This window comes from Rattus norvegicus, chromosome 20, assembly GCF_036323735.1.
Source record: "Rattus norvegicus strain BN/NHsdMcwi chromosome 20, GRCr8, whole genome shotgun sequence".
Classification (NCBI taxonomy): domain Eukaryota; kingdom Metazoa; phylum Chordata; class Mammalia; order Rodentia; family Muridae; genus Rattus; species Rattus norvegicus.
The window spans coordinates 50354316-50381822 of NC_086038.1; the positions used below are offsets into that span (position 1 = coordinate 50354316).

At 46.2% G+C, this 27507-nt stretch overlaps 1 protein-coding gene and 1 pseudogene across 2 annotated transcripts in view; one reads left to right on the forward strand and one right to left on the reverse strand.

Annotated features, from left to right (window-relative positions):
- The first annotated feature begins 459 nt into the window (after positions 1–459).
- Positions 460–27507, forward strand: part of Popdc3 (popeye domain containing 3) — a 28276-nt gene continuing 1228 nt past the window's right edge. The window contains exons 1-4 of one of the 2 annotated variants that reach the window (NM_001037369.2): positions 460–675; positions 24940–25287; positions 25447–25658; positions 26796–26904. In NM_001037369.2, coding sequence (NP_001032446.1) covers positions 25174–25287; positions 25447–25658; positions 26796–26904 — 435 coding nt within the window. In that variant the 5' untranslated portion in view covers positions 460–675; positions 24940–25173. Of the gene's footprint in view, positions 676–24939; positions 25659–26795; positions 26905–27507 lie in introns of both variants that reach the window. The other variant, NM_001415671.1, reaches the window with a different exon arrangement.
- Positions 8040–9011, reverse strand: LOC134483834 (large ribosomal subunit protein eL8-like; annotated as a pseudogene).

Sequence of the window (27507 nt, forward strand, 5' to 3'; positions counted from 1 at the left end):
TATTATTATGTATAAGTACACTGTAGCTGTCTTCAGACACACCAGAGGAGGGCATCAGACCTCATTACAAATGGTTGTGAACCACCATGTGGTTGCTGGGATTTGAACTCAGGACCTCTGGAAGAGCAGTCGGTGCTCTTAACCACTGAGCCATCTCTCTACGTCCTCTATCCTTTTTTCCCCTTTAACCTATTTACCCACGAATAAACATTGCCCCCCTTTCTGTCCAGTACACCGGTATATCCCACACTCTTCTGGGGATTTATCTGATCTGTGGCCCGGTGAGAAGGCAGACAGTTGCTTCCCTTGCTGGTGCTCAGCTCCATCACTTTCCACCAAGGGCACCACCCAAGGTCTGGGACGAAGGCTGGTTACTGGGAACCTTTACCAACTTAGAGCCTCGCGAGCTCCGCACCCTGCTGGCGCCCGCTGGCTGCCCGCCTGCCTCGCAGCGCGCGCCCGAGCCCGTCCCCGCCGCAGGGAGCGGCTCCGATCCGCTGTGCCCGTCTCGGGCGGGCGCGAGAGGACGCATCCCGAATCCCCGCGCGTGCAGGCGGGTAGCGGGGCGAGCGTGTTTCGGTCCGTGGGTTTCGGGCTACTAGAGCCGCCCGCCCCCCGCGCACTCGGCCGGAAAGTTCTTTGTGCTCCATCGGGATAGGCGTGAGGGCCGGGAAGGTAAGCGGAGACCTGCGCGCGGGAGTGGCAGCCCTGCAACTTCGCGGGGCTGCGGGCACCGGAGACCCGGGAGAGAATCAGACCCCCTGTGCGCGTCCCCTCTGCGCGCACCCTGAAACCCGTGCGCGCCGCGTGGCTCGCAGCTCCCGCTTGGGATCCCCGGAGTGCGAGCGATCCTCCCCCTTCCTTACGAAGCTGCCAGACCAGTGCTCCAGAACCTTCGCGGCGCCCTAGATACCTGGTGACCCAAGGAAAATATTTCGAGAGGAAAAGCCGATGCTGGGGCCCTGGCGGGTGTGGGTCTCACCTCGGGCGATTCGTGCCCCACAGCACTTTCCTTTCCTGGGACTAAGAAAGGACCCCGAGTAGGGTCCGTGCAGTCAGGGCGTGGGGTAGCTGCTGGGGTCAGAGGGCAGCTTGGCTCTGACCTGCTCTCTATACTTGGGGAGTCCCTTGCCAGAGAAAGAACAAAATTTATAAACCCCAACTGTCATCATCAAGGTCGGTTACAGCAGCTTAGCTTTTTTTTTTTTTTTTTTTTTGGTTCTTTTTTTCGGAGCTGGGGACCTAACCCAGGGCCTTGCGCTTCCTAGGCAAGCGCTCTACCACTGAGCTAAATCCCCAACCCCAGCAGCTTAGTTTTGAGAGTCTGTATTGTAGGAAAAAAATCAAAGACACTGTATCAAAATGCAGTACAAGAATGGCGGGGGAGGGGGGTAGTTAGCCAGGTAACATCTGGAAAAAGTTAAAAAAAAAAGTTAGTAAGTACTAAAAGGATAAGATTTAATAAATTAATGGAAAGTAGATCTAGAAGCCCACATTTAAAAGAAAATTGAATCAAGAAATACAAAATTACCCACCTTACTAATGTTTACTCTGTGTACTGAGTTACTTTGAATTTGCACGCTTGCAAAGTGCAATTAAACTTAGTGACAGCCTTGGAAAGGTATTATTGGTGCCTGTTGCTGTTGCGTTTGGTGATTATTTTGTTACCCTGTTCATGTTTTCATTCTAAAATCTAGATTTAATTTATTTATTTATTTCGTGCTAGTACAGTAACTAGGTGTTGTCCTTCATGGAAGAAAACAACATTAAACAGAGCTACACAAACAACAAACAAAAAACGTATCTCAGTTTCCCCGTTTGCAAAATGGGATTAGTTGGTTCCAGTTCCCAAATAACCTGAGGTTCTTCTGTCCTGAAAAATCTGTGTGATCTTCAAGAGTTTGGGGTACTAAGCCAAACTGAAATCTACATTAAAGTATTTTCTCTTGTCAAAACTTTATAGCTAAATGGGAAGCATTCGATAGTTAAACTTATTAATCCAATTAGTCTTTCATAGTAGCTGAATCATTGTGTAGCCTGTGCTTGAGAATTGTTTCACTCTGTGCTGTTGAATACAAAGACGTCACAGGAAAGCCAGGATCCTAGAGTACAATCTTCAAGGCTCACACGTGGGCACCTCAGCACCTCTGCCTGCTCCTTCTGACCCGGAGAATCCGGAAGCATTAGCTACGGTGCACACCAAAGCAGGAGACTTCAAAACTGTTTTGGGAAATATCTATGATGGATATGCAAGCCTGCAAACTGCAAATTGAGATTTTTTTTTTTTGTAATTATACCATTCAGCTAGGGTTATGAGTGATAGAGTTTTTTTTTTTTTTTTAATTTAGCTGTGGAATGTAGGAACATATTGAATTACTAATAACATTTTTTAAAGGGAAGGGGGGATACTCCCTTTCTCTAAGTATAGAAATTGTGTTAAATGTGTTAATGTAAAAGTTATTATTGGTGTTAACTAAAATAAATAGCTAGAAGTTGATGGGTTAAATCGCCTACAGTATTACCATGGGGAGTCGGCCAGCCCAGAGAATCCAGGGTGAATTCACAGTGGTCTACAGTGACTTGATACTTTGTGTTCTTTAACAGAAATACCCCCAGGGGCTGTCACACTGAGACTGGCCAGGATAGGACTATAAAGGAAGGGGTGTGGAATACTGTCAGGAGAATGAGTGCCTTCCTGAACTTATGGGGGGGGGGGGGTGCAAGGGGGAGTCTCTGGGATCTGAGAGCAGACACTCCACAATACAAGCAGTTCTTAGAAGGGTTAATTTTTTCAGGTTGGCTGAATAAGAAAGTGCAGGAAAAAGCCAACCTCTGAATGTGCCTGTGACGTCACTCTCCCAAGACAGCTGGGTCTGAGAGCTCTGACTGAAGGAATAGATGCGTTCATTCCTGGATGGGTTTACTGGTGCCGTTATTGGGCGGTGGTAAATGGAAGGAAATTGGCCTACCGGGATTATGTCACCTCGCCTGTGGTGTGTCATTGTGGCTGCATCTTGTTGGTCTCTTCTTGAATTCCCCCTGTATCCTTGACTCCAGGACACAATTTGTCATACCACGCCCATTGTAACGGTCCAGCACCCCTGAGAACTCTTTCCAGCTGTTCTCTTAGCTAATTTTGTGGTCACAGAGACATAGAAGGGACTCAGATAGTCCTGAAAGTTGAAATACTTGTAGTCTTGAGCATTCTAGACAAGGGAGCCAGATCTGTAAGAATCTTAGGTGGAGGGACTGTTGCTCTTTGAGGAGGTTGGTGTTTGTGAAGTCTGATACACTCAGAGCAGGGGCATGGCTCCTCTGGAGGGCTGTCTGCCTCAGGTGTTTGTCTGCAGATGAATGTGGACAAAATAGTAAGTTTGGTTTTTGTGATGGTTTGTGTGTGCTTGGCCCAGGGAGTGGCACTATTTGGAGGTGTGGCCCTGTTGGAGTGGGTGTGTCACTGTGGGTGTGGGCTTTAAGACCCTCACCCTAGCTGTCTGGAAGCCAGTCTTCCACTAGCAGCCTTCAGATGAAGATGTAGATCTCACCCTCCTGCACCATACCTGCCTGGATGCTGCCATGCTCCTGCCTTGATGATAATGGACTGAACCTCTGAACCTGTAAGCCAGCCCCAATTAAATGTTGTCCTTTATAAGACTTGCCTTGGTCATGGTGTCTGTTCACAGCAGTAAAACCTAAGACAGTTTTGCTTTTAACTTCAAAACTTCGCTGTGAAAAACCTTGATATTGATTGAATCTGGATAATGGCTATGTGGGGTACTGGGTTTGTTATATCCTCTTTTGTTTTCTTTTCTCTCCCCCTGCCAGTGCTGGGAACCAAACCCAGGGTCTTCCACATCTTAGGCCAGCACTCTGCCACCTCAGCTCCTATTTTGTCTGTTTGCCAGGTGCTGGAGAGTTAACTGGCTCAGTCAGTTAAGGTCCTGACATGTGAGTATGAAGACCTTAGGTCAGGTCCCCAGCCTGTGACGGGCACATATGTAACCCCAATGCTGGGCACTAGTGGGGACAGGCAGGTCCCCGAGCTTGCCGGCCAACCACTGTGGCCATTAGTGAGCTCCAGATTCAGCGTCTGGTCATGTTTTAAAAACTACAAGAGAACAATGGAGCAAGGCAACTGACACAGGACTCTAATCTCTACACGCACACACGTGTGTCTGTGTGTGTGTACAAACATAGACATACATACTTTAACCACACACACACAAAATTTAAAAATTATTCACCAGAAAAAAAAAGTGAATTTGGAAAAATGAGGCACTTGCTAATGCGGCATTTCATTTCAAATTTACAGGGATTTAAAAGCCATTTCGAGCATTTGCACATAGGTTAACATTCCTTATATATGGGGAATCTAGAAGCCGGGAAGACGTCAGAATAAAAGCCTGTGTGGACTTAATGCTGGAAAGATCCAACAAAAACACAATAGTGTTGACTCTTTAAGTTCTGATTGTTGTGTAAATGCATTACTGTCTTTGCGACTAAAATATTTCATATTTATATTTTACCTGTGTATGGATGTGTTGAGGTTTGATCTGTTGCCGTGTACTGTAAAGCTAAATTTTATACCCGAAGGTCTAGACCTATGAGTGACTTCTCCTGTTTACAAGCTTTTGTTGTGCAAACCTTGTTCCTTGATTTAAAGCTATTGGTTAAATACAATTAGGTACAGCCAGTTACCGGAGGGATTAGAGGTAGGTGGCTTTGGAGTGACCTGGTTGGAGGAAAGAGAGGAGATAAGGAAGAGGAAGGAGGAGAGAGAGGAGGAGGCCTCCATAAGGGGAGATGGACCATGAGCACGTGGCCAGGAGAAACTTTGAACTTCAGACTTTTAAACATTGTTGAGGCCGGGATGGACTATGGGGACTGTTGAAGTTGGACTAAGTGCATTTTGCATTACGTTATGGCTAAAAGCCTATTGGAAAGTGGTGGTATGAATAGGCTTGTCCTCCATAGATTCATATGTTTGGCTGCTTGCTCCACGGGGAGTGACACTATTAGGAGGTGTGGCCTTGTGGGAGGAGGTGTGTCACTGTGGGGGTAGGTCTCTCGGACTTTATGCTCAAGCTCCATCGGGTGTGGCATTTCAGTCTCCCGGATGCCTTTGGATGAAGATATTGGCTCCCCCAAAATAGAGTCTGCCTGCAGGATGCCATAGTACCGTGATGATAATGGTCTGGACCTCTGAAAGTGTAAGCCAGTCCTGATTAAATGTTTTCCTTTATAAAAGAAAGGAGAAAAAGAACGCAAAGTGAAGCCCCCGTGTCGTAGAAAGGAAAAGCAAAGGTGTCCCATCATACAGGTGTCTGCGTCTTTACCACGAAGCAAAAGTTATCTGGCGATCTTTGCATATTTATACAAATTGCGTGTATAGAAGGCAGAAACTTGGGGTTGGGGATTTAGCTCAGTGGTAGGGCGCTTGCCTAGGAAGCGCAAGGCCCTGGGTTCGGTCCCCAGCTCCGAAGAAAAAAGAACCAAAAAAAAAAAAAAAAAAAAAAAAGAAGGCAGAAACTTTTTTCTAATAAAAAAAGTTGTATTTCCTTAGAAGCACTCACAATGTCAATATAGAGTGGCATTCCGTTAACAGAGACAATTAATCAAACACAGAACTACCATCCACATACATAACTCAACTGTATTGTGCTCTAACAAGAACATGATTGAAATTTTCATACCAATTTACAACCCCCAGGCTGTACCAGGCGCAGTTAGTGGGTACTGCAAATACCACCAGGACAGGGCTAGTTAAAGACACACTCATTGGTGTGTTAACCATTCAAGAAAAGACACTGTATAGTTTTTAAAACAAATCTTTCAAAGCCTTACATTTCAATTTTTTTTTCTTCAAAATGAGGTGTGTATGGGGGTGGGGGTGGTAAAGGCTTTATAGACAAGGAAAAAAACTGACCTAGACCCAACTTATCCTCCTCTTCCTCCTCCTCTTCCTCTTCCTCCTCCTCATCTTCCTCCTCCTCCTCCTCTACCTCTTTCTTTTCAGCCTTGACCGTTTCCTGCTGCAGCTGGTTTTCCTTTAACTTTGAGGACAGCACTGTCCTTTTCATATTTTTCCTTCAGCTTGGCAGCCTTCTTGTCACAGGGCTGCTTGTTGCCACGCTGTTCCACATCTCCCCAAGTTTCTCTGCAGCATCCCCCGTGGACCAGCCGGGATGTTCTCCTTCGATTTGGGGGCAATGACGTAGGACAGAACAAGGAGGCCGAAGGAGGCCACCTGGGTGCACTGGGGTTCTAGAACTTCCTCTCAGTCCCCCATTCGGGGGTGTAGGTTGTCACGTCAGCCTCGATCCTGTCTTCAAAGCTCCCCACTTCCTTAGCAGACACAGTCCCCACCTCTCTGACGACTTCTTACAGAACTTGGAGGACCTGACAGAAGCGTCCATGCTCCTCCTTGTACTCCTCCTGTGCACAGTGCACATGTGCACATGAAGACGTTTGCCTCTTCCGCTCTCCTTTGCTCATGTTTAGATGATTTTCCTCTTTGGGGCACAGAATTGCCCAGTGCCCGTGTGGCTCTCACCCCAGCGCTGGCTGTGAGAGCAGGAACCAGACCCAGGGCTAAGCAAGCCTGAAGCCGCTGGTCTAAGTCTCACCACTGTACTTTCATTCCTTTATAACAAGCTAACTCTATACTCAGTCAAATGGAAACCTAATTTGTAAGTTTGCTTTCTGTAACAAATGGACAGGCTCCAACCAGGCACAGACAGCTGAAATCCAGCCATCCATAGGCAGCCAACTCGTAACTCCATGCAAATGCGGCAGATGCCTCGTTGTAGCCAATATGGAGGAGATTCTTGGCTTCGTTTTCCTGTCCCACTTTTAAGGGGTTTGTACGGGGCTGGTTCTGCTGGGTAGCTCCTCTGAGCCCCTTGCCTCGATGCCTGACTGATGGAGGCCCCCTTTGCCCTGCCTCTGTCAATCTGTCTACATTTTATTTCTTCCCATAAGATCCTAATAGAGGTGCTTTCTTATATTAAAAAAATGATATTTTAACATAAGAAAAGTTGTAGTGAACTTGGCCTCAGTATTAAGCTGGGCATGGTTGAGTACACCCGGAACCCAAAGGCCGGAGAAGGAAGAGCATGACTTCGAGGCTACCTTGAGTTATTTAGCAATGCAAAGGGGGTGAGGTGGAGAGAGAACAGAGAAGAGAAGGAAAGGAGGAAGGGGAGAAGAAAACAGAAAAGAGGGAGAGATAGTAATGTTTTAATGTCCTTCCCAGTTAAGAAGGAGACGTGTCCCAACAGCTGATTGTGTGTGGTTCCCTGCCACTAAAGAGCAAGCTATCTGGTCTGTTATGTGACTGCAAAATCCAACATCAGAACCACAGTTCCCTCCAATACAGTGGGCTTACTTTTCCTGCCCAGAGTCCTGATGTTTCCTTGTTTCCCTCGAGGTTTAATAATTCAGGAGGGCCGTGTCTGTGATTAATTTCTGTATCAATTTCTCGCTGAACTAGCTGTGTTCCCTCTAGTGGGATAATTCACTGTTCTTAACGTGGGGTGGTCCTTCCACTTCTTTTTTTTTTAAAGGTCAGGGCCAGCTTTCATTGTGCAAACCTTGCTCCTTGTTTTTTTTTTTTTTTTAAGATTTATTTATTTATATGTATATGAGTACACTGTAGCTGTCTTCAGATACACCAGAAGAAGGCATCAGATCCCATTACAGATGGTTGTGAGCCACCATGTGGTTGCTGGGAATTGAACTCAGGACCTCTGGAAGAGCGGTCAGTGCTCTTAACCTCTGAGCCATCTCTCCAGCCCGGTCCTTCCACTTCTAAGATAGCTCCCTCTATTTTGTAATCCTTTACTTTGGACATCCGTCACTCTCACAGTATCTTCATTTTGCCTTCGGTCATCTGTTTTGCCGTTTTACTTTTTGTCTTGTTCTCTGCTCAGGAGGTCTGGAGAGATGACTCAGTGGGTAAAGACTCTTACTGCTAAGCACGGTGATTTTTTAAAAAATTTTGTAATTATATTTATGTGCAGAAAACTTAAAGTGTACGTTTAACCCAGTTTAGTGGCGAGTTCCTTAGCCTTTGCCTTTTCCAGCTTGGCAATGCGAGCCACAGACTCAGGACCCAGGACGTTGCCTCCCCAGTGGCAGCGGATCTCCTCATATCTGTCATTATAATTGGTCCTAATAGCTTCCACCAGCTTAGCCAGAGCACCCTTGTCTTCCGAGTTCACCTGTGTGAAGGCAACAGTGGTGCACGTCCTCCTGTGGACCAGACGCCCCAGCCTGGCCTTTCCCTTGGTGATGCAGTAGGGCACCCCCATCTTTCGACAAAGGGCAGGCAGGAAAACCACCAGCTCAATGGGGTCTACATCATGGGCAGTCACCACCAGCTGAGCCTTCTTGTTCTCCACCAAGGTGGCGACTGTATTGACCCCTGCTCAGAGGACAGGTGGTCTCTCAGTTGGGACGTCCCCTTTGCCAGCAGCTTTCTTCTCAGCCCGGGCCAGCAACCTTTGCTTCTTCTCCTGCTTTGTCTCTGGCCTGTACTTGTGGGCAAGCTTAAGCAGCTGAGTCGCTGTTTGCCTGTCCAGGGCCTGGGGGAACTGGTTGATGGCAGGAGGTACTTTGAGCCGCTCATAGAGGATGGCTCTTTGCTGCTGCAGCCTGATGTAGCGGGGCCATTTCACGAAGCACGTGAGATCTCTTTTGGGCTGGCTGTCCTGCCCAATGCCGAAGTTCTTAGACCTTTTCTCAAAGGATTGACCACTGTTTTGGCCTCTTGTTTCTTGACCACAGCAGTGGCCACCTTCTTCTCCTTGGCCTTCTTTCCTTTGGGCATCCTGCTCGGCTGGAGGAGAGAGAAGCACGGTGATCTTAGTTTAGTGCCGGGTATTAGGCCAAGGTTGGAGCTAAAGAGCTGTCTGACCTTACACACATGTGCACACAAACCCCAAATAAATGAGTGTAATTTAAACGATGCAGCAATAGGCCGGGAATGAGGGTGTGGGGATTCTGATGTGGCCAAGTCATTTCCTTGTTTGAAACTAAGGGAAAATACCTACCCGTCCCCCCTTTCCACGGTGTTCTTACAGCCATGAAGATTCTGGCCTAGAGTTCTTCATGCGGGACGCTAGTTGCCACTCCTTACTACAGTTTCTCCTAGCTAATGTAGGGAAGATATTACAAATCAAGGCCATACACGCTGTGTTGTATGTTGCTGTGCTGTGCTGTATTTATAGTGGGTTATAACTGTTCTGAAAACCACAGTGCATGAGTAACAGTCTAGGACCAGTCTAATGGTTTGTCTATGACCAGTTCTTGGTCGGATAGGCAAGGGAGGAGGTTAACACAAAAATTCTAATTTGTCTGTCAAAGTCGTTTCTGCCAAAGAAATTCTTCTTGGGAAGTAAGAAAGCTGCCCATAAAAAGATGCAAAGGTAGCTGTTCCGGTCTGGATTCACCTGACCAGGTGCAGCTTTGAGCTGTGAGGCTGTAGACTGGCCAGATCTGGCTTTTGGTGTCACTGTCTTTCCAGCAGTGTCTCTTGACAAGATTGTAGAATCACCACTTAACTGCATTTTAAAGTCCATGGAGTTCTCATAAAATTGGATTCCTGGCTGCTTCTCATCAACCAGATGATCTGCCAGCCGCACTGGATTCCCTCACCAAAGGCAGCTGGAGCTGAGGAGGGTGGGGGGGCACCCTTGTGGGTGTGCTGGGTGCCAGTCAGAGACTCTCTTTACATACGCAGATTCACTCATATACGCTGGCTGTACGGTTGCTGAAGGAACCACTTTCAGATCCTCTGTTGAGTAGACATATCCATCCTCCTTTCTTTTTTTAAATTATTTTTTTACTGAAAATAATTTTTTTTCATCCAATATACTCTGACCACTGTTTCCCCCCCCCTTAGCTCCTCCCCACTTTCCCACCCACCCAAAGCCAGGCCCTTCTTTTTTAGAATACAAAAGCCATCTATAACAACGACGACGACGACGACGACGACGACGAGGACAAGGAGGAGAAGGAAGAAGGAAGAAGGAGAAGGAGGAGGAAGGAGGAGGAGGAGGAAGAAGGAAGAAGAAGAAGAAGAAGAAGAAGAAGAAGAAGAAGAAGAAGAAGAAGAAGAAGAAGAAGAAGAAGAAGGTTAAGATAAAATAAAGACAAACTAGATTAGATTAAGGACAAAACAGACAAACAGAAAGAAAGCCAAAGAAAAGGCACAAGAAACATATAAAGACCCTGAGACACACATATTTGCACAAAGAATACTCATAAAATTAAAATAGGAAGCCATGATATATAAGCAAAACGGGAGTGTAGAAGCCCAAACAAAGGATCATGAGACAAAACAAAACAAAACAAAACAAAACAAAACAAAACCACCTTCCAAAAGGACCATTGAATTCATGTTGGCCGTCTACTGCTGGGCATGGGGTCGGCCCTTCAGTGTGGTTATGCACCCTGTGAGACTCCATTAGAGAACACTAATCAATCCTCAATCCAAGGGGGCCAGCTAAGTCCCAGAGAAGAGACAGGACAGAGTCAAGACAGGTGCTTTTGTGTCTAAATCTCCTATCCTACCCCCCACCCTCATTTGATTTCAACTTCAGACTCATTCTTTTTTTTTTTTTTTAGAGGATGTAATTTTTAATACAGTGTATACAGCTGCCAATCCCGGGGATTGATTTCTGTGTAACCAAAGAAGTCTAATAAAAGAAATAGTTGACTCTTAAGGACTAATACTCATCGGAAACTTTGTGGAGGAGACGTGGAGATGATTCAGTCAGTAGAACGTTTGTGCCGCAATGTGAAGACCAATTTTAGATGTCCACACTCATATGAAAAACTGGGCCTAGTGACGTGTCTGTGTAATCCTGGCACTGAGGAAGTGGAGAAGGGGGGGGGGCATCTCTGAAGCCTGATGGCCGTCAGTCAAGCAGAATTAGTGAACTATAGGCTCAATGAGAAACCCTATCTCAAAAAATAAGGCGGACCCAGTAGAGGTGTGCATGCCTTTAAATCCCAATACTCTGGAGGCAGAGGGAGGAAGATCTCTGAGTTTGAGGTCAGCCTGATGTATAAGGCGAGTTCCAGGCCAGCCAGAGCTGCATATCCCAAACAAAACAAAACAAAAGGGCTGGAGAGACGGCTCTGCAATTAGGAACCCTTGCTCTTGCAGAGGACCCACATTGGATCGCTGACTCACAATGTAGCTCACTGGCATCCGTGGCTTCAGTTCTAGGGGATCCAGCACCCTCTTCTGATCTCCTCAGGCACCAGGCAAACGTGGGGTACATAGACAGCATGTGAGCAGGAAACTCATACACAGAAAATAAACCAACAAAAGTAAGTTGGAAAGCCATTACAGAAGATTCCCAGTGTTGGCCTCTGGCCTCCACATACACATACATGCATATACAAACACACATGTGCCAGCATAACATACATTACACACACACACACCCCAAAAGACAAAGATGTAAAACAATTAATTTGCTGAGTCGTTTTAGATCAATCCATCAATTTAAATTAATAGAAGATTTATATTTTATTTATTCTGACTGATATTTAATTATCTAAGGAAAATACCTTTCCCAAGTTGGATAAGATTCAGCAATAGTCACGTTTATTTGGTGCAGAGTCCAGCTCTTTGATGATTCTAATTTGAAGGCTGATCTCAGAAAATGTACATACCGTGGTTCTGTAGGGGAAAGGTGCAGGGAAAACGTTCATGCATTTCCTCTACCCCTCACTGCTCAGCTGTTGGCTACTGAGGAATTCTGGGAGAAGTCATTGAGTTCAGTTGTTCCTCAAGAACGTACCAGGTTCCAATGAGCATCCCAAATAGATGACCCTGGGTACACTCGGTGTTCACAAAACCAAACCCAAAGTCATGAATGTTGGACCTTGGGAGGGGGTTGCTAGGAATGAGAGGGAGTTAAGGGCGTGGGGGTGGGTTGGGGATAAGTAGTCAGAATGTATTATATATTCATGAATGAAGTTGTCACAGAAGAAACAATTTAAAAGTTTGCTTGTGGAACTAGGGCTCTAATAAAACATTGCTTCACACTGCAGATTTGTCATAGTGAGTACTTTGAATAGACATTAAATACTCATCGTTAGTGGGTGTAACGTTATCAACACGGCAAGGAAGGAGGTGGGCAGGTTCTGACATGCTTTTGTAGACCAGCTGATTAAAAGGAGAATCACTCTATTCGTTTAGTGGACGTGAGAAACCGTGAGATTTTGAGTAACAGTTTTGTGTAAGGTGTTTGTAAAGGAGTCTGTGAGGAAGGGGAGTCTTTATGGCAAGCATAAGAATTCCAGTTTCTTTTAGGCATGATCCATTTGGTTGCTGCGGGTTGGGGAGAGAGCACACACAGCATGGTAGAGCCTTACAAAGTTTACCTGCCTAGTCCGTTCACCTGCTGCTCTCCTGCGACGGCAAGTGCTGTCTTTCTAAAGATAGCATTTACTTAGAAATCACGATTTCCTCCGGATGAGTCTTAAGCCTACATCTAAACCCTATTTTAATTATTTAATTTCCTTGTAAGTTGGAATTCTATATAGTGTCAACATTTCAGTATCAGTAAAATGCCAGCTCCTCGTGGGAAAAGATTTGCATATGTTAGCTTGGGAGTCAATGCCGTGATGCGTGTTTTGAACACAAGCCTTGTTGAAACACAACTGACATGTATTAAGGAAGAACTGGAGCATATGCAATCCTCCCTCTTCCTTCTGTGTGATTTATTACACAAGAAAGTGGTGATGAACGCATTAGGCTGTAACCGGGTACCCTGAGCTATGGAGGAACACACGAACACACACACACACACACCTCTCATTAGGAACCAGCTACCCCGCCTGCACCACACATTGCTCTCTGACTTCAGGTTCTGCTGTCCTTTCACATGCGTGACCTTTCCTATAAGAAAGCATGTTTCTTAACGTGTCCAAACAGTTCAGTTCAAAAGTGCCAACTACCGTTTGCTGAGTCTTCATATTGAAGAGAAACAATGGGAGATTTTTGGAAGACTCTGGGTGTGTACAGGGAATGGGAGGAGAATGTGGCATTGCCTGAGAGGTGCAACATTGGGAGAGCAGTGCACTCTGCCAGTCGTCAGATCTGTCGAGAGAAAAGGCTGTGTTTGGAATCACAGAAGAAAGTGGTGACAAATCCAGGTCAGATCGGAGGCTTAAACACAACTGAAAGGACCGTGGAGGCCTATGGGTGAGGAGACAATGTAACTATTTATAAACACCTTGAAAGGAGGTTGTTGCCTGCTGTAGGGGGAGCTCTTTAAAAGATCCTTAGCCGCCTCTAAGGGGCTGCTAAATGCTGTTGGGCTAAACCAAAAAACGTTCCTGGCCAGGATGTAGAAGTCCGTTGAGGGAAACGGCATGTTGGATCAAAAATGAGTTTCTGATAAGATGGGTGCCTAAGTGTTTAATCTAAATGCATGCTTCCTTGGTCTACATTTTAAAGCCAAAAAAGATGTTCCCAGGACTTGAGAGAGATGGAAGTTTTATGTTCCTCCCACCTATCCACCTGCTGCAGCCCTCCCCATGCACGCTCTGTGTGTGTGTGTGTGTGTGTGTGTGTGTGTGTGTGTGTGTGTGTGTGTGTGTGTGGTGTTCTTACTGCTGGGCAGGTCACAGGCCATTTTAAAGGTCAAAGACAGATTGTGTATTTTTGACCACTTTACATATATAAAATGGTGCTATTATTTTTGTTAATTCCTATCCCTTTACAAAGGTGAAGGTTTGAGATGTTACATCTCTAATCCACTTTCCTCCTTGTGGGTCAGGTTGTAGTTTTAGGATCACATATGATGTGCGCTGTAGCAGAATTGCCTCTTGATGGCTAAGAGTAGACAAGCAGTGTCCCGCCATTGAATAAGGGTGCCAAGCGTTTCCTGTACTGAAGGAGTCCAGTTTTGGTCAAGACCAAGAATGACTTCCTTGACCCAGTTGTGTGATATGCCTTGCTTTCAAGATGCTTTAACAAAATGATTGATCATATTTTCCTGACTTAAAGGAGTGCCCCGTGCTTTATAAACATGCATTTTAGATGTCATAAATAATAGTACTACTTTAGTGGAAGGCCTCGTGTAGAGTGACAATTCTAAAGTCTGCATGACTAGCTTTCTGTTGGGGTGTGTGTGTGTGTGTACAAAACCAGAACCTCATAGTCTTAAACCCACACTCATCACGGTTTCTGTGAGTCAGGAGTTCAGGACGCTCAGCTCATGGCCTTACAGATCTTCAGTCAAGCAGTCAAACACATTTCATTTCTCATTTGGAGTTTGCAGTCTTCCAAACTCTCAAGTAATTGGAGGATTTTGGTGACTACAGGACCAAGGTCTTCATCACCTTACAAGCTGTTTTTCTGGTTCAGGTCTTCTTTGATCTCAGAGAGATCACTTGTAGTTCCTTCCCTTAGAGACTCCACAGGCAAACCACAACCTGGATGCTTGCCTTCCTCAGGGTCTACAGGAGCACAGTTCTAACTCACCCTCCCGCCCAGTCCTCTGAGCCCCACATAACCTAACATAATCACAGGAATCACCTTTTCACCATCATTTCCCATAGACTGTTGTCTAATTAGGGGAACATCTACTCAACCCACTCGGAGCTTCTTCTGGGAACTAGAGAGAGGGATTTGTGTAGTGGCAGCTGTATAGAACATACACACAGAGATGGAGAGAGTGAAATCTGAGGAACATCTTTGAAGTGTGTGTGAAAGTGTGAGCAAATTCATGGTTCAGATAATCAGAGGTGATGCCAATTAAGACATAGGGATTGGGGGGAATGCAATATTTTCTAAAGGTCTCCATGATTCTCCACACTCTTTAGTAAGTAAAGACAATCAAAGCCACAGACCAGCCTGCAGAATGACAAGACACAAAGAGTCACCTCTGTGCCCTGATATAGCATGTAATTTAAAAAAAAAAAACCCATGCTAAATCCAGCTAGGCACCGGCATTGGCAGTCTCTGTTCCTAGCCCATTGCAACAGCCTGAGACCATAACCACGTGTTTCTTCTAGCCAACACCTCTCCCCAAATGCCAGCTCTGCCTCTCCAGAGCTCTCAGATCGCTCTTCCGCTAGCCTGTGCTCCACTCTGGTTACCTCTCCCCTGGAGCCCAATCCTTTGCCCAGTCTTCCCATTCCAAAGCCTGGTTGAAGTCCCAGCTATGTTCTTTCCCTCCTGCCTGTCTGAGTCACCAAAAATGGAAAACACCAGACAATCTTAGTTTAAAATCAACAGATGACATAACTGCTGGGCAGAGAATCTATCATCTTAAACTCATCAATTATTCTCTGTTGGAAATCTTCCAGTGGTGGAGGTCACCACTGGCCCTAACAATTCCTGGCCTACATCCTGCCCCTCTCACCCTCTCCACCTTGCAGTCAACAAAGGGCTGTTATTTTCTCCCATGTCCCCTCTTCCTCTCTCAGACCCGGAAAGCCTGCCTCCTCATCTTCACTCAGCGATTGGCTTCCTGTTGTCTTTATTAGTCAATCAAATAGGGGGAAATCCCCTACACCCTGAGATCCATAGCTGCTGTGAACCCTCTGGAACTCAGAAAATGGAATGGAAGGATTAATTCAAGTAATATAATTACTTGGGCAAGCAAAACTCTCCCAGTGTAAAAGAAAAAAAATACGTTTCCCTTGGTAAGACAAAGGGATGCCGGGTTGGCCATGCCTGTAGGCAGAAACCAGAAGGTGACATCAATGCCTTAGGTAGCAATTGACTGCCTGTGGTGCATGAATATTGTAGCCAATGTTATTTACGTTTGTGTTAACTCTCTGTTCATGATCTAGGATACTTCTTGCATAATTGTATGTTAGTGCATTATATGCACCATTTGCTTTTGCCTGCATGTATGTCTGTGCACCGTGTGTGTGCAGTGCCCACAGGGGCCAGACAAGGGCATCAGATCACCAGGGACTGCAGGTATAGATGGTTGTGAGCCACCATGTGGTTCTCCAGAAGTGCCCCAGTGCATTTAACAGCTAAGCCAACCCTTCACACACACACACACACACACACACACACACACACACACACCCCCCAAGATTTTTAACATTCCCAGTGGTGATAGTTTTAAAGTAAGGGCAGATGAAAATAGCTTTAATTATCATTTTTTTGTTTAACCTACTATCTCCAGAGCACTACCATTTCAAAATGTAACCAGTAAGACTCATGAGCAGCATGCGTTCAGTTCTCTAAGCCTTCAGAACTCGTTGTGATCAATGCATCTCCCCACATGTGCCACCCTTTGGGGCTCTACTGTGTGTGGCTCACAGATGCTGTTTTGCACAGCACAGCTCCTAAACTCCCGATTCTGGTCAAGAACATTCTTCAGAGAACCGAGGTTCAGTACTCAGCACCCACATGGAGACTCACACAGTTCCAGGGGATCTGATGCCCTCTGCTGACCTCCATGGACTTTACGCATGTCCACAGGGCAAAAATATACATGTAGGCCATTCAGTCACACAGATAAGATGAAAAAAATCGAAGACCATAAGAAAAAAAGAAACCTAGTAGCCTAGAAAGTGTCCTCAGTTTACTTACCACACAGATGCACAAGTCTCCAGCCCTTTTAGAATGACTGATGTGGGAGAAAATACCTTGTTTCCTAAGCAAAGGAAAGACATGGAGGCACTTGTGTTACTGTTACTTGTGCATGGTGATACTGTGGCATGTATCTTATAAAGAGGGAAGGTTTAGTTACAATGTTGGAGAGTTTCCTCTGAGGCTGGTTTGTGGTTGTTTTGTTTTGTTTTTGCTTTTGGATTTGTAGTTTACCTGGCACTCAAGAGGCAGAGGCAGGCCGAGCTCTGTGAATTTGAGGCTAGTGTGACTGTATAGTCAGGTCAGGTCTAGGTCAGCCAGGACTACAAAATAAAACCCTGTTTTTAAAGAAGGAAGAAAAGAAATATCATCTTGTTTTTGTCTGTGATCACATGTCTGTGAGTATGTATTTCTGAGTGTATGAATAAACACATACATATTTGAAAAGGGTTCTGGTGAAAAAGTTTTCAAAAAGATCTATTGATCTGGAAATATAGACATTTGCATGCAGCCCAGTAAGGGGTCCAGGATCCAAACTTAAGTCCTGTGGTGTTTTGGATGAGTGATGCCTTAGGCTTTTACATTTGAAACTATGTCTTCAATTGGTGGAACTGTTTGGGAAGGATTAGGAGGTGCGACTTTGTTCAAGGAGATGTATCATTCCAGGGTAGGCTTTAAGGTTTCCAAAGCTTCCCCAGTTAGCAGTCTCTGCCTCCTGATGTAAGCTCTCACCTACTGCTCCAGCACCATACCTGGCTTCCTGCTGCCATGCTCTCCACCACATTGAGCATGGGCTCTAACCTCTGGACCCCCAAATTAAACATTTTCTTTCATGAGTTGCCTTGACTGTGATGTGTTATCATAGCAATAGAAAAGTGACGTATACAGTCCTAATGATTGAGTAACAAGCACTCTAACTTGGCAGGCATTTTTGGCTGCCAAGGTGATGCTGATAAGATTGGGGAGGACTTTTAAGAAGCGCTGGACTAAGGGAGGAAACTGTTGCTGGCTTCCAGAGAGGGGAAAGCAGAGGGGTGGCTAGTTACGGTCCTGTCGGGTGAATGGGAGGTCAGAACACAGGACGCAAAATAATAGCAAAGAATCACCTTGGCAGGACTGCACCAGCTTAGCATTAATAATTAAAGATGGAGAGCAGCCAATGTAACCATGTGCATCCCTGTCTCCAGTCGTAATCCTCTAGGGAAAGGCGGTGTCTAAAACTTTGCTAATCTCATGGCTTATGTAGTAAAATACAAGCAACAAGTATAATGGTGCTATTTCTATATCATTTTAAGTTATAACATGAGGGGAAACATTCCTTCACTTGAGACACGTGCTGCTATTTATTTGCCATTTAAAACAGTGCATTGACATGTATGTGATGGGTTCTGATGATATTTGTCCCCTCCACCCATTCTTATGCTCCCATTGTGATCCCCCCTTCTTCCCAACAAGCTCCCCTCTTTCTTTATGTGTGCACGCATTGTGGATGTGTGTGTGTCTGTGCGTATGCATGTGTGTCTGTGTGTCTGTATGTGCATGTGTGTGCTTGTGTCTCTATAGATGTGTTTTCATGTGCGTGTCTGTATGTGTCTGTGTGTATGTGCATGTGTGTGAATGTGTGCATGTGCCTCTGTGTGTATGTGTTTGTATGTGTATCTGTTTATGTGTATATATATGTGTGTCTCTGTCTATCTGTCTGTGTGTGCTTCTGTGCATCTGTCAGTGTGTGTGCATATGCCTGTATGGGTGCATGTATATGTTGCTGTGTGTTTATGTATGTGTGTATGCATGTATGTGGGGTGTGTGTGTGTGTGTGTGTGTGTGTGTGTGTGTGTAGGTATTAATTTAAGGGTGGAATCCTTAACCGTTTCTGTTCTAGCCCCAAATAATTGACAAGCTTATTTAAGTTTACTAACAAGCTTTAAGCACTATGGTTGGGCACACATTTATCTATTCTAACCCTCTGAGCTATCTCTTCCCACCCACATAGTCCTTTGCCCTCAGTCTGAGCCTCACCCTGGCTTGTTCTGCTCCACCTGTGCCCTCACGGCAAATCCCTTGGTGACCTGCTCATTGTAACTCCTCCTGAAGCCTCTCCACAGGGTCTCCTGCCTCACGGCTACTTCTTCCTTGCAGTCCTTCTCTCCCAGCTCTGTCCCTGGGACCCCTGGCTAGGATCGGACGTCTAGCCTTCTTATCTCCTCTGCCCAGCCGTAGGCTGGTGAGCTCTTTATTAACCAATCAGAGATAACTGGGGGCATCCTTTACACAACATTGATCCAGGAGATGGTTCAGTACTCATGACAGTGCTAGTGTCCAGACTGGACCAGATCTCTGGGCTCAGAAATCAGCAACTGAATACACAGTGCACAAGACCAACCCCTAACATGTCTCTGTGTTTGCTTGTGTGTTTATGTGTGTTTCTCTCTGTGTGTGTATGTGTGATTCTGTGTGTGTGTGTGTGTGTGTGTGTGTGTGTAGGCCTGCATGTGTATGTGAGTGTGTGTCTGTATGTTCCTGTATGTGTATGTGTATATCTCTCTGAGTGCATGTGTGTCTGTGCGTGCCTCTGTGTGTTTGCGTATGTATATGTCTGTTTAGGGTTGGTTGTATATGGGTGGAGGGTTGTTTACGGGAGCCTAAGTAACACACTAGCAGCCACGTCACTGACAAAAATGATCAGCTGCCAGGAGCTTCTCGGCTAGGAGTGAGGACTGGAGTTCCGCTACAGCCATCATGGGACGTTAAGGGCCCAATCTTGTGCAGCTGCCCACACATGCGGCACAAAGATCATTCCAAGCCCAGGAGATGGCGTTTTTTCCGCACCTCGCCCCCAAGTCCTGTTCTCCAGCTCTTCCATTTTCAACTGCCCTCTCTCACATGTTCCACGAGCCTCGGAGGGTACGATGTAGATGTCCCACTTAGGGTGGAGGACCTAACAGTCACTGGTTCTCAGCACTCGGACCAATTCTAAGCGTACACTAACCAGGGCCCACTGTGACACAGGCTTCTCTGACCAGGGCTGAGAGCCGCACCGACCTAGGGATATAAACATAAATGTTTAGAAGGCAGCCTGATCATGGGTCTGTTTAGAAAAGCAGCAGAAGTAGGCGCTCTTCTTGGTGTGTTTGCCGAAGCTAGAAGAGGGTGGAACTCGTCTTGGGGGATGGCAAAGCACATGGCAATGGTGGACATAGGGGAGAGGGAGGTGAGGACATGTGTGGACACACATAGTCACACACGCACACAGTTTGAACAACCTATCCTGAATGGGTAGATAATGCTGTTCCCGAAACTGTAGGTTTTTTTTTTTTAAAGGAATATCATAGAGCTAGGTGTGACAAACCTTTCAAATTGTTGACCACGGAGACCCTAGAAGCTCCCAAAACAATTCGGGCTATTACCATTGCTCTTGGCAATGCACCAGACCTAGATACTAAGACCCTACTGCTGAAGGTGCATTACTCTGGCTTCAGGACATAGAAAAATTAGGTTGAAATTGAGCTACCAACTTCCTCCCTGCTGGCTGGCTTTTATGGTGCTGGAAGGGACTATGCAGGATGCTGGGGTAGAGGAGTCAGTCATCAGTTGTCTTACTTAGTTGTGGACCCTTCAAGGTCCTATACTGACCTGCCAAGCAGAATGCCCACAGGCGAAAAAGTGGCCTGATTAGGTCTGAGATCTGTTTAACAGGACAGAGTTCACACCTAGTGCTACAAACCTAGTCAAAAGCCCATGGATGAGGGGGCCATAAGAGACCCTGAGTGGGGAACCCACTACTGGTTATTTGTTTAATTGCTTTTTTTAGATAAGGTCCCGCTATGCAGCCCAGACTGGCCTCGAATTTCAAGATCATCCCACTTCAGCCCCCTGGGATTTCCAGAGTCGCCACCTTACCTGGTCTGGTATCACGTAAAGTAGATAGAATAGGTGGCGTTTCCCTTGCCTTTGTTGGTGAGTAGACTTTTCTAGGCTCACGTAGAGAACAGAAGGCAGAGTGAGAGCTGTGGTATCAAAGTCCCGGTGACTGTAATGGAAGCAGATTAGTGCAGTAGAGAATTTGCGTCACACCTAAACGGTTTGTCCCTGGACAACGTTTTTTTACCCTCTCTGAGTTTCAGAATTCTCCGTAGTAAGATTGCCTGCCTCGCGGGCCTGTTCGGCGAGATAGTTTTTAAAATCCGCCTAGCACAGAAGTGTTGAATAAAAGGACCGTCTCATGGAAAAGCAGGGAAAAAAGAGAACGCAGCATATGGAGCACATACTGAACTTGGGGTCTGATTCCAATTAATGAGTAGGATATTGGTATTCTGAGCGTGCGGGTTGCTTAGCAACCCACACTAACTCAATAGCGCCTGCCACCATACTAGTTGTCTTTCATCAGAGCAGTAATTAAATGTTCTTAAGAAGCTCAAGGGTTGTGGGAAAAGGATTCACCTTGAATTTGGAGTTGGTTCAGATGTTTTTTGGGGGAAAAGATTCCCCTTCTCCCCATTGTATTTGTGCTGACGTATCTCAGAGCTTGGGCTCTTCCTTTGTAGGCTTAGGGCACCAGGAAGGTGTTTCACATCCCACGTTAGGGATATCTGAGTATACTCAACTAACGTTCACTGAACGCAAAGGGTCAGTCATACAAGACATGCTTCTGACCCCGCTGCCCCTTAGAGTTTCGGAACCTAGAGGACGAGTCGGTCAACGTTAAATAATATGCCACATGGTTTCACAAGTGGCTCTCCGTGTCTCCAGAAGCAGAGTGCTGTGAACTGAGCAGTCCCTTTAGGGCTGCATTGAATTTCCTGGCAAACCCGTACCCCGGCACTTTCATAGTACCCGATTCAAAGGTTGGCCTCCTGGGCCTTGGGAGGCTGGGCCTACAGGCACTTACACTCCATGCTGCAGGGTGTGACTAACTACCCTTTTACCTGAAGCCAGGGACTTCCCCGGGCTGTGCCCAGCTCCCTCGGGGACTTCCCCAGGCTGTCCTGGCTCCCCTATCCTTGGCATGATGGTTTCGATTCCACCTCCCTCGGGCAGTGAGATAGTAAATGTATTGCTAGGCAGATAAGCACAGCTCTGGGCTAGTCTTCACCAGTGCGTGCCTCCAGGGTTATGCCACCTGCCCTTGAGAACCCATTTATCATCTTATTACTTTATAATTCGCATTCTTACAGACGTAAGAGAAAAACCAAATAAGCTGGAAAGAAACGGGCGACTGCGTTAGTTTTGCTAGATTTTGTCCCCTCCATTTGTAACCCAGTGGGCAAGGAATCCATTGTGTGGCTCCGGCATTTCAGGAGTTATTCACACACAGAAAGGACGAGGCCTGAGGGTCTATGGGGCGGGCAGCTGGTGGATGAGTCATGCTCGGTCACCAGAACGATGGTGGCGCATGGCAGAGGCCCTTTCCTGCCCATCACCTGCTCCCGTCAGTCCCCTCCTTATTAAGTAGTACATCTGTTGTGGCGACTGGATAAAAACACACCAAGCCGGGGGTGCAGTAATTCAATCAGGGCGAGTCAGCATTCTGCAATGGTACCATGCCCAGGGAGGAGAGACGGCCTGGTAGCTGCTTAGGACAACAGAAGTGGGCCAGAAGCACAGTTCCCCCTAGAACCCTCAGGGTCACAATTCTAGAACGTAGAGGCCCCCCAGCATGCACCCCAAATCAAGCATTTTAAGGAGCTGGGTCCCTCCCCGCCCCCCCCCCCCCGTGCTCCTTTCGGAACTGCCAGGAACGTTTTATGTGGCCCTTCTCTTATTAGCACCGTCTTAAAGTTTCGTCAAGAATTATAAATTTTTAAGGAAGTTCAACCCAAAGTTCAGAGACCTACTAGCCGGTCTTTTCATATTGGTTTCTGCGGTTGTGTTGAGTACTCTGAAGAATTGATTGGGCTAAAATGCCCCAGTTTTAAAAGTAAAACCGCAGGGGAGTGACATTTTGCAGGCTGGTATTTGCAGTTCCCGCTCCTCCTTGCATTTCTGAGGACAGCTCGTTGCCGTGAGAGTCTGGCAGTGTAGAATTTTGTGCATTGTTTTTCCAAGAGGGGAGACTGGGCATGTTCACAATGGTGGTCTGCTTGAATCCTGTGTGTTACAGATTGCCTGTAATCAGGGATCTGCAAGATGCTAGTAAAAATAATAATGCAGCTCTAGGTTATATATCGAAGCCATTTGTCCCTACGCCCCTGTCCCCTTTCCTCTTTCTCCTCTGCCTTCTCCTTTCTGATTCTCCTGATTTCTTGTAACTTGAGAAAAGGTTCACGAATGAAGGGTGCCAGCAGTTGCAGCACCTTTGTGTCTAGTTCTGTCAGTGATGCCCAGTTCCCTGCCATTTGTAAGACACGTGCACTTCTGCGTGTGGACTTTTATATTTTTCCTTACGAGACATGGGCTGTGCTACACGATGCCTTAACGGGTGTCCTGGAAGGCAGTAAATACAGCATCTACATTCCTGGCCCTTGCATGGTAGTTGGTGTTCCTTACGACTCAGGCCAAGGAGAGCGTCCCAGTGAAGCCATTAGTGCTGAGGGCGAATGTGGTGAGTGATGCATTGATTCAGAACCTTGTCAGCATGCCCTACTCGCTTCGGACCCAGGTCCCATGTTAGCGTCTTTACATGGTTGGGAGAGTAGAGAATATATGAACAGAGGGACAGAGTCAATGAATAGTATTATTATTGACCATCTGGTAAATGTAACAGGAATTAAGGAATTAACGTGTTCCTTTATATGGATGCAATATCAGCCTGAACCACAAATACAGAAAATCATTCTGTACTGTTGTTTTAGGTAGGGTTTTACTGCTGTGAGCAGACACCACGACCAAGGCAAGTCTTATAAAGGACAACATTTAACTGGGGCTGGCTTACAGGTTCAGTCCATCATCATCAAGGTGGGAGCATGGCAGCATCCAGGCAGGCATGGGGCAGGAGGAGCTGAGAGTTCTACATCTTCATCTGAAGGCTGCTAGGAGAAGACTGACTTCCAGGCAGCTAGGATGAGGGTCTTAAAGCCCACGTCCAAAGTGACACACCCACTCCAACAAGGCCACACCCACTCCAACAAGGCCACACCCACTCCAACAAGGCCACACCCACTCCAACAAGGCCACACCCACTCCAACAAGGTCACACCCGCTCCAACAAGGCCACACCTCCAAATAGTGCCACTCCCTGGGCCAAGCCTATACACACCATCACAACTTTACGCATTTTGTTAAAGTCTCTGAATCTAACGTATTAAACGTTTTCACAGGCTATTATGTATTCTTAAAGATCTCCCTCTGGTCGTGTGTTTCCTATGTTTACTGATTTATTTGAGCTCCTTATAGTGTCACGTTTAAACCATCTTTCACGGGAGGCCATTTGATTGGATCCAGCACGTGGGCAGTGCCACTGATGTCCTGCCCTGCGCTGATGGCTGTGTAACTTGAAGACATTCATCCCTGGTTCCTCCGAGTCTCAAACACGTTTAAAGCATAACTACTGTAGCATCCGACAGAATCTGTCGAGAGGGTGGATTTTGGAGGGTTTTTTCGGGATTCATCACCGTTACGTAGAAAGCTTGTTCAAAATACACATCCCTGGGAATTACCTTGATTTAATATATGTGGGGGAAGCACGGCTCTCCATTTTGGGTCAAGCGATTCTGACTTGCCCTGTGCCACTGCTGTAGACCTGCTGACCCAAGGATCTAGTTATCTGTGCTTTAGTTTTTTGTCTGTTCCTGTGATACAACACTGACTAAAACCAACTTGGGGAGGAAAGGGTTTCTTGCCCCTTACAGGCTAGAGTCCATCACTGAGGGGTGTCAGAGCAAGGGGCTCAAAGCGGGAACCGGTGACTTCCTGAATTTGCTCTCTCATACACCTTAGGACTACCCGCCTAGGATTGGCACCACCCACAGTGGGCGGGGCCTTTTCACATCAATCATTAACCAAGAAAATACCCCACCATCTTGCCTAGAAAGGCCTGATGGAGGTGTTTCCTCAATTGAGGTTCCTTCTCAGGTGACGCCAGCTCCTCAAACGGATAAAAACTAACCTGCACATGCCGAGAAATCAATAGCTAGCCAGTTTCTAGTAAACATGCTTCTATTATACATTTAATTAATGTTTGTGCTCAAAACATCCCGGTTTCACGGCAACGGAAAGACACTTTGATAACTGATGCCGCGGATTCATTAAGAAAAATATCATTCCATTCTTTTTTTTCTTTTTTTCCGGAGCTGAGGACTGAACCCAGGGCCTTGCGCTTACGAGGCAAGCGCTCTACCACTGAGCTAAATCCCCAACCCCTACCATCCAGTTCTTTTTGCCTAATTAGGTCCTCTGTCCCTTTTCTTTCTTTCACACAGGAAATAGCAAAATCTTTATGGACTTCGTCTGGGTCAGGAGCCCAGATGAGCTTAAAGAAACCGGGGCTGAACCCTTAGTTTTTCGTCTCCACGCCCACTGAACCCCTCCATGCCGGCTCCCACATCTCCCGGCCTGTGGAGCGATTGCCCCGTTCTGTGATGGGAAAGCGAAGGACTCCGTCATCGCTGGCCTCAGAGTCATCTAAAGAGAACTGACAGGGAAGCGGTGCAGCCATGGAGAAGAATTCAAGCTTGTGGAAGAGCCTGGTGACGGAGCACCCACTCTGCACCACCTGGAAGCAAGAGGCGGAAGGGGCCATTTTCCACCTCGCCAGTATCTTGTTTGTGGTGGGCTTTATGGGCGGCAGTGGATTCTTTGGGCTCCTTTATGTCTTCAGTTTGCTGGGGCTGGGCTTCCTGTGTTCTGCGGTCTGGGCGTGGGTGGACGTCTGCGCTGCTGACATATTTTCCTGGAACTTTGTGCTGTTTGTCATCTGCTTCATGCAGTTCGTTCACATCGCGTACCAGGTTCACAGCATCACCTTCGCCCGAGAATTCCACGTGCTGTATAGCTCCCTCTTCAAGCCCCTCGGGATCCCTTTGCCCGTCTTCAGAACAATTGCCCTGAGCTCCGAAGTGGTTACTCTGGAAAAGGAGCACTGTTACGCCATGCAGGGGAAGACCTCCATTGATAGACTCTCCGTGCTGGTCTCAGGAAGGTTCGTACCCTCAATGCAGTGCGTCTTACCTCTACGGTGGTTCTGTGTTTCCTTGCTCAGTATTTGATGCTGGTGCAGCATAGTCTTGGGTGGGATTTAGCGCCCTGGGACTCGGGGAAATCTTTGAGACATAACGCAGATGTGGGTATTTAGGGGACGTGCTATTGTTTATTTGAATCAGGAAATAATCTCGAGTCTGACTTTCATCTTACAAATAAATTTCACAAGTCCTAGAAGCAAAGCATGACTTTAGTTCTGTGGATGTAGTACTTGTAGTGAAAGTCAAGGAGGCTGAGGCAGTTTGAGCTGGTAAATCCCTCATCGGCTTGCTAAGTATTTTAGGTGGACTCTTCTGGTATTCATCTCCATAAAGGGGAATTTTTAACTGTGTATTATCAAATTTATTCAGTAAATCCTAGCATTTGCCCCATTGTGAGAGGTGGGAGCAAAGAATTCGGGAATATATATGTATAGAATCTAGACTGAAAAAATTTGAGAGGGCAAAAAAATTGTGTTTTTCATATCATTGAAACTATTAATGGCTGGAGAGAGATGGCTCTAAGGTCAAGAGCACTGGCTACTGTTCCAGAGGATCAGTGTTCAATTCCCAGCACCTGCATGGCAGCTCATAACTACCTGTAACTCCAGTTTCATGGGACCCAACACCTTTACACAAACATACATGCAGGCAAAACGCCAATGCACATGAAATAAAATAAATCAACTAATTACATAGCAGAAAGAAAAGATTAAACCTTTAACTCACAGAGGAGGTGCTTGCAGAAGATTTCCACTGTGCTCTTAAACTCCCACCACCCCTGTAGAATCAAAAAATCTGAGTGCGCTCCAGTCTTGTGCCGAGGCACAGTGCACACGTGGAATGGACTCATCTCATGTGTATACACCTTGATGAGCTGTTGGTGAATTTCACTCACTGTTTCAGACTCCTAGGTGATGAATAGCATACACAAATATTATAGGGTATTGTGGGAATAGACGTATTTAATATTTAGTTCTTCAAAACATTAAATGCAAAGAAGTAGCGAAAGGCTGGAAGTATAAGCCCCAAAGAAATGTCCCCCAAATGTGCACACATGTTCTTCCTACCTCATAACAGATGCTCTTGTGTCCTGCTAGGATCAGAGTGACCGTCGATGGCGAATTTCTGCACTATATTTCCCCCTTTCAGTTCCTGGATTCTCCCGAGTGGGATTCGCTAAGACCCACAGAGGAAGGCATTTTTCAGGTAAGGACCAATTATGCCCCAAGTTTCAGGCTCCAACCATCTGAACAGATGAATATTTGTTGTAAAGTAAGCAAGCACACAAAGAAAACAACATACAACACCACCTTGGTTTAAATTTAACTTTGGATAAGGTTTGCTTCATGCATGATTCCTAACTGTGAGTCCTGCTGACGGACGTGAGTCACGGGGAATGGGAATCCCGGAGGCAGGAAGGGTCTGTGATGAGTGCTCTCTCGGTTTCCCATGTTAAACCTCATGTATGGGAGTTTTTGAAAGTGGAAGGTGCAGATGGACTTCACCTGTTCTATACTTGCTGTCACCTCTACGCCTTCGTGTACTGGTAGTTCTGAAAGACGACCGTTTCAGTCAGTTCCATTTATTATGCTATACTGTTTCCAAAAACCCCCCTACACACATGTGCATGCAAATTCAAATTATTGTAAATAGGCAAGAATGGCATTTGTAAATTCCATAGTGTACTAGAGAAACCATGTTGGGGTTAAAAGCCCTCAATCTTCTTAGCTGCATATTCCTCTCGTGTTAGCCGGCCTTGCTCCCTCCTTTTTATGTTAGATCGGTCTGCAAATCGCAAAACACAGTCAA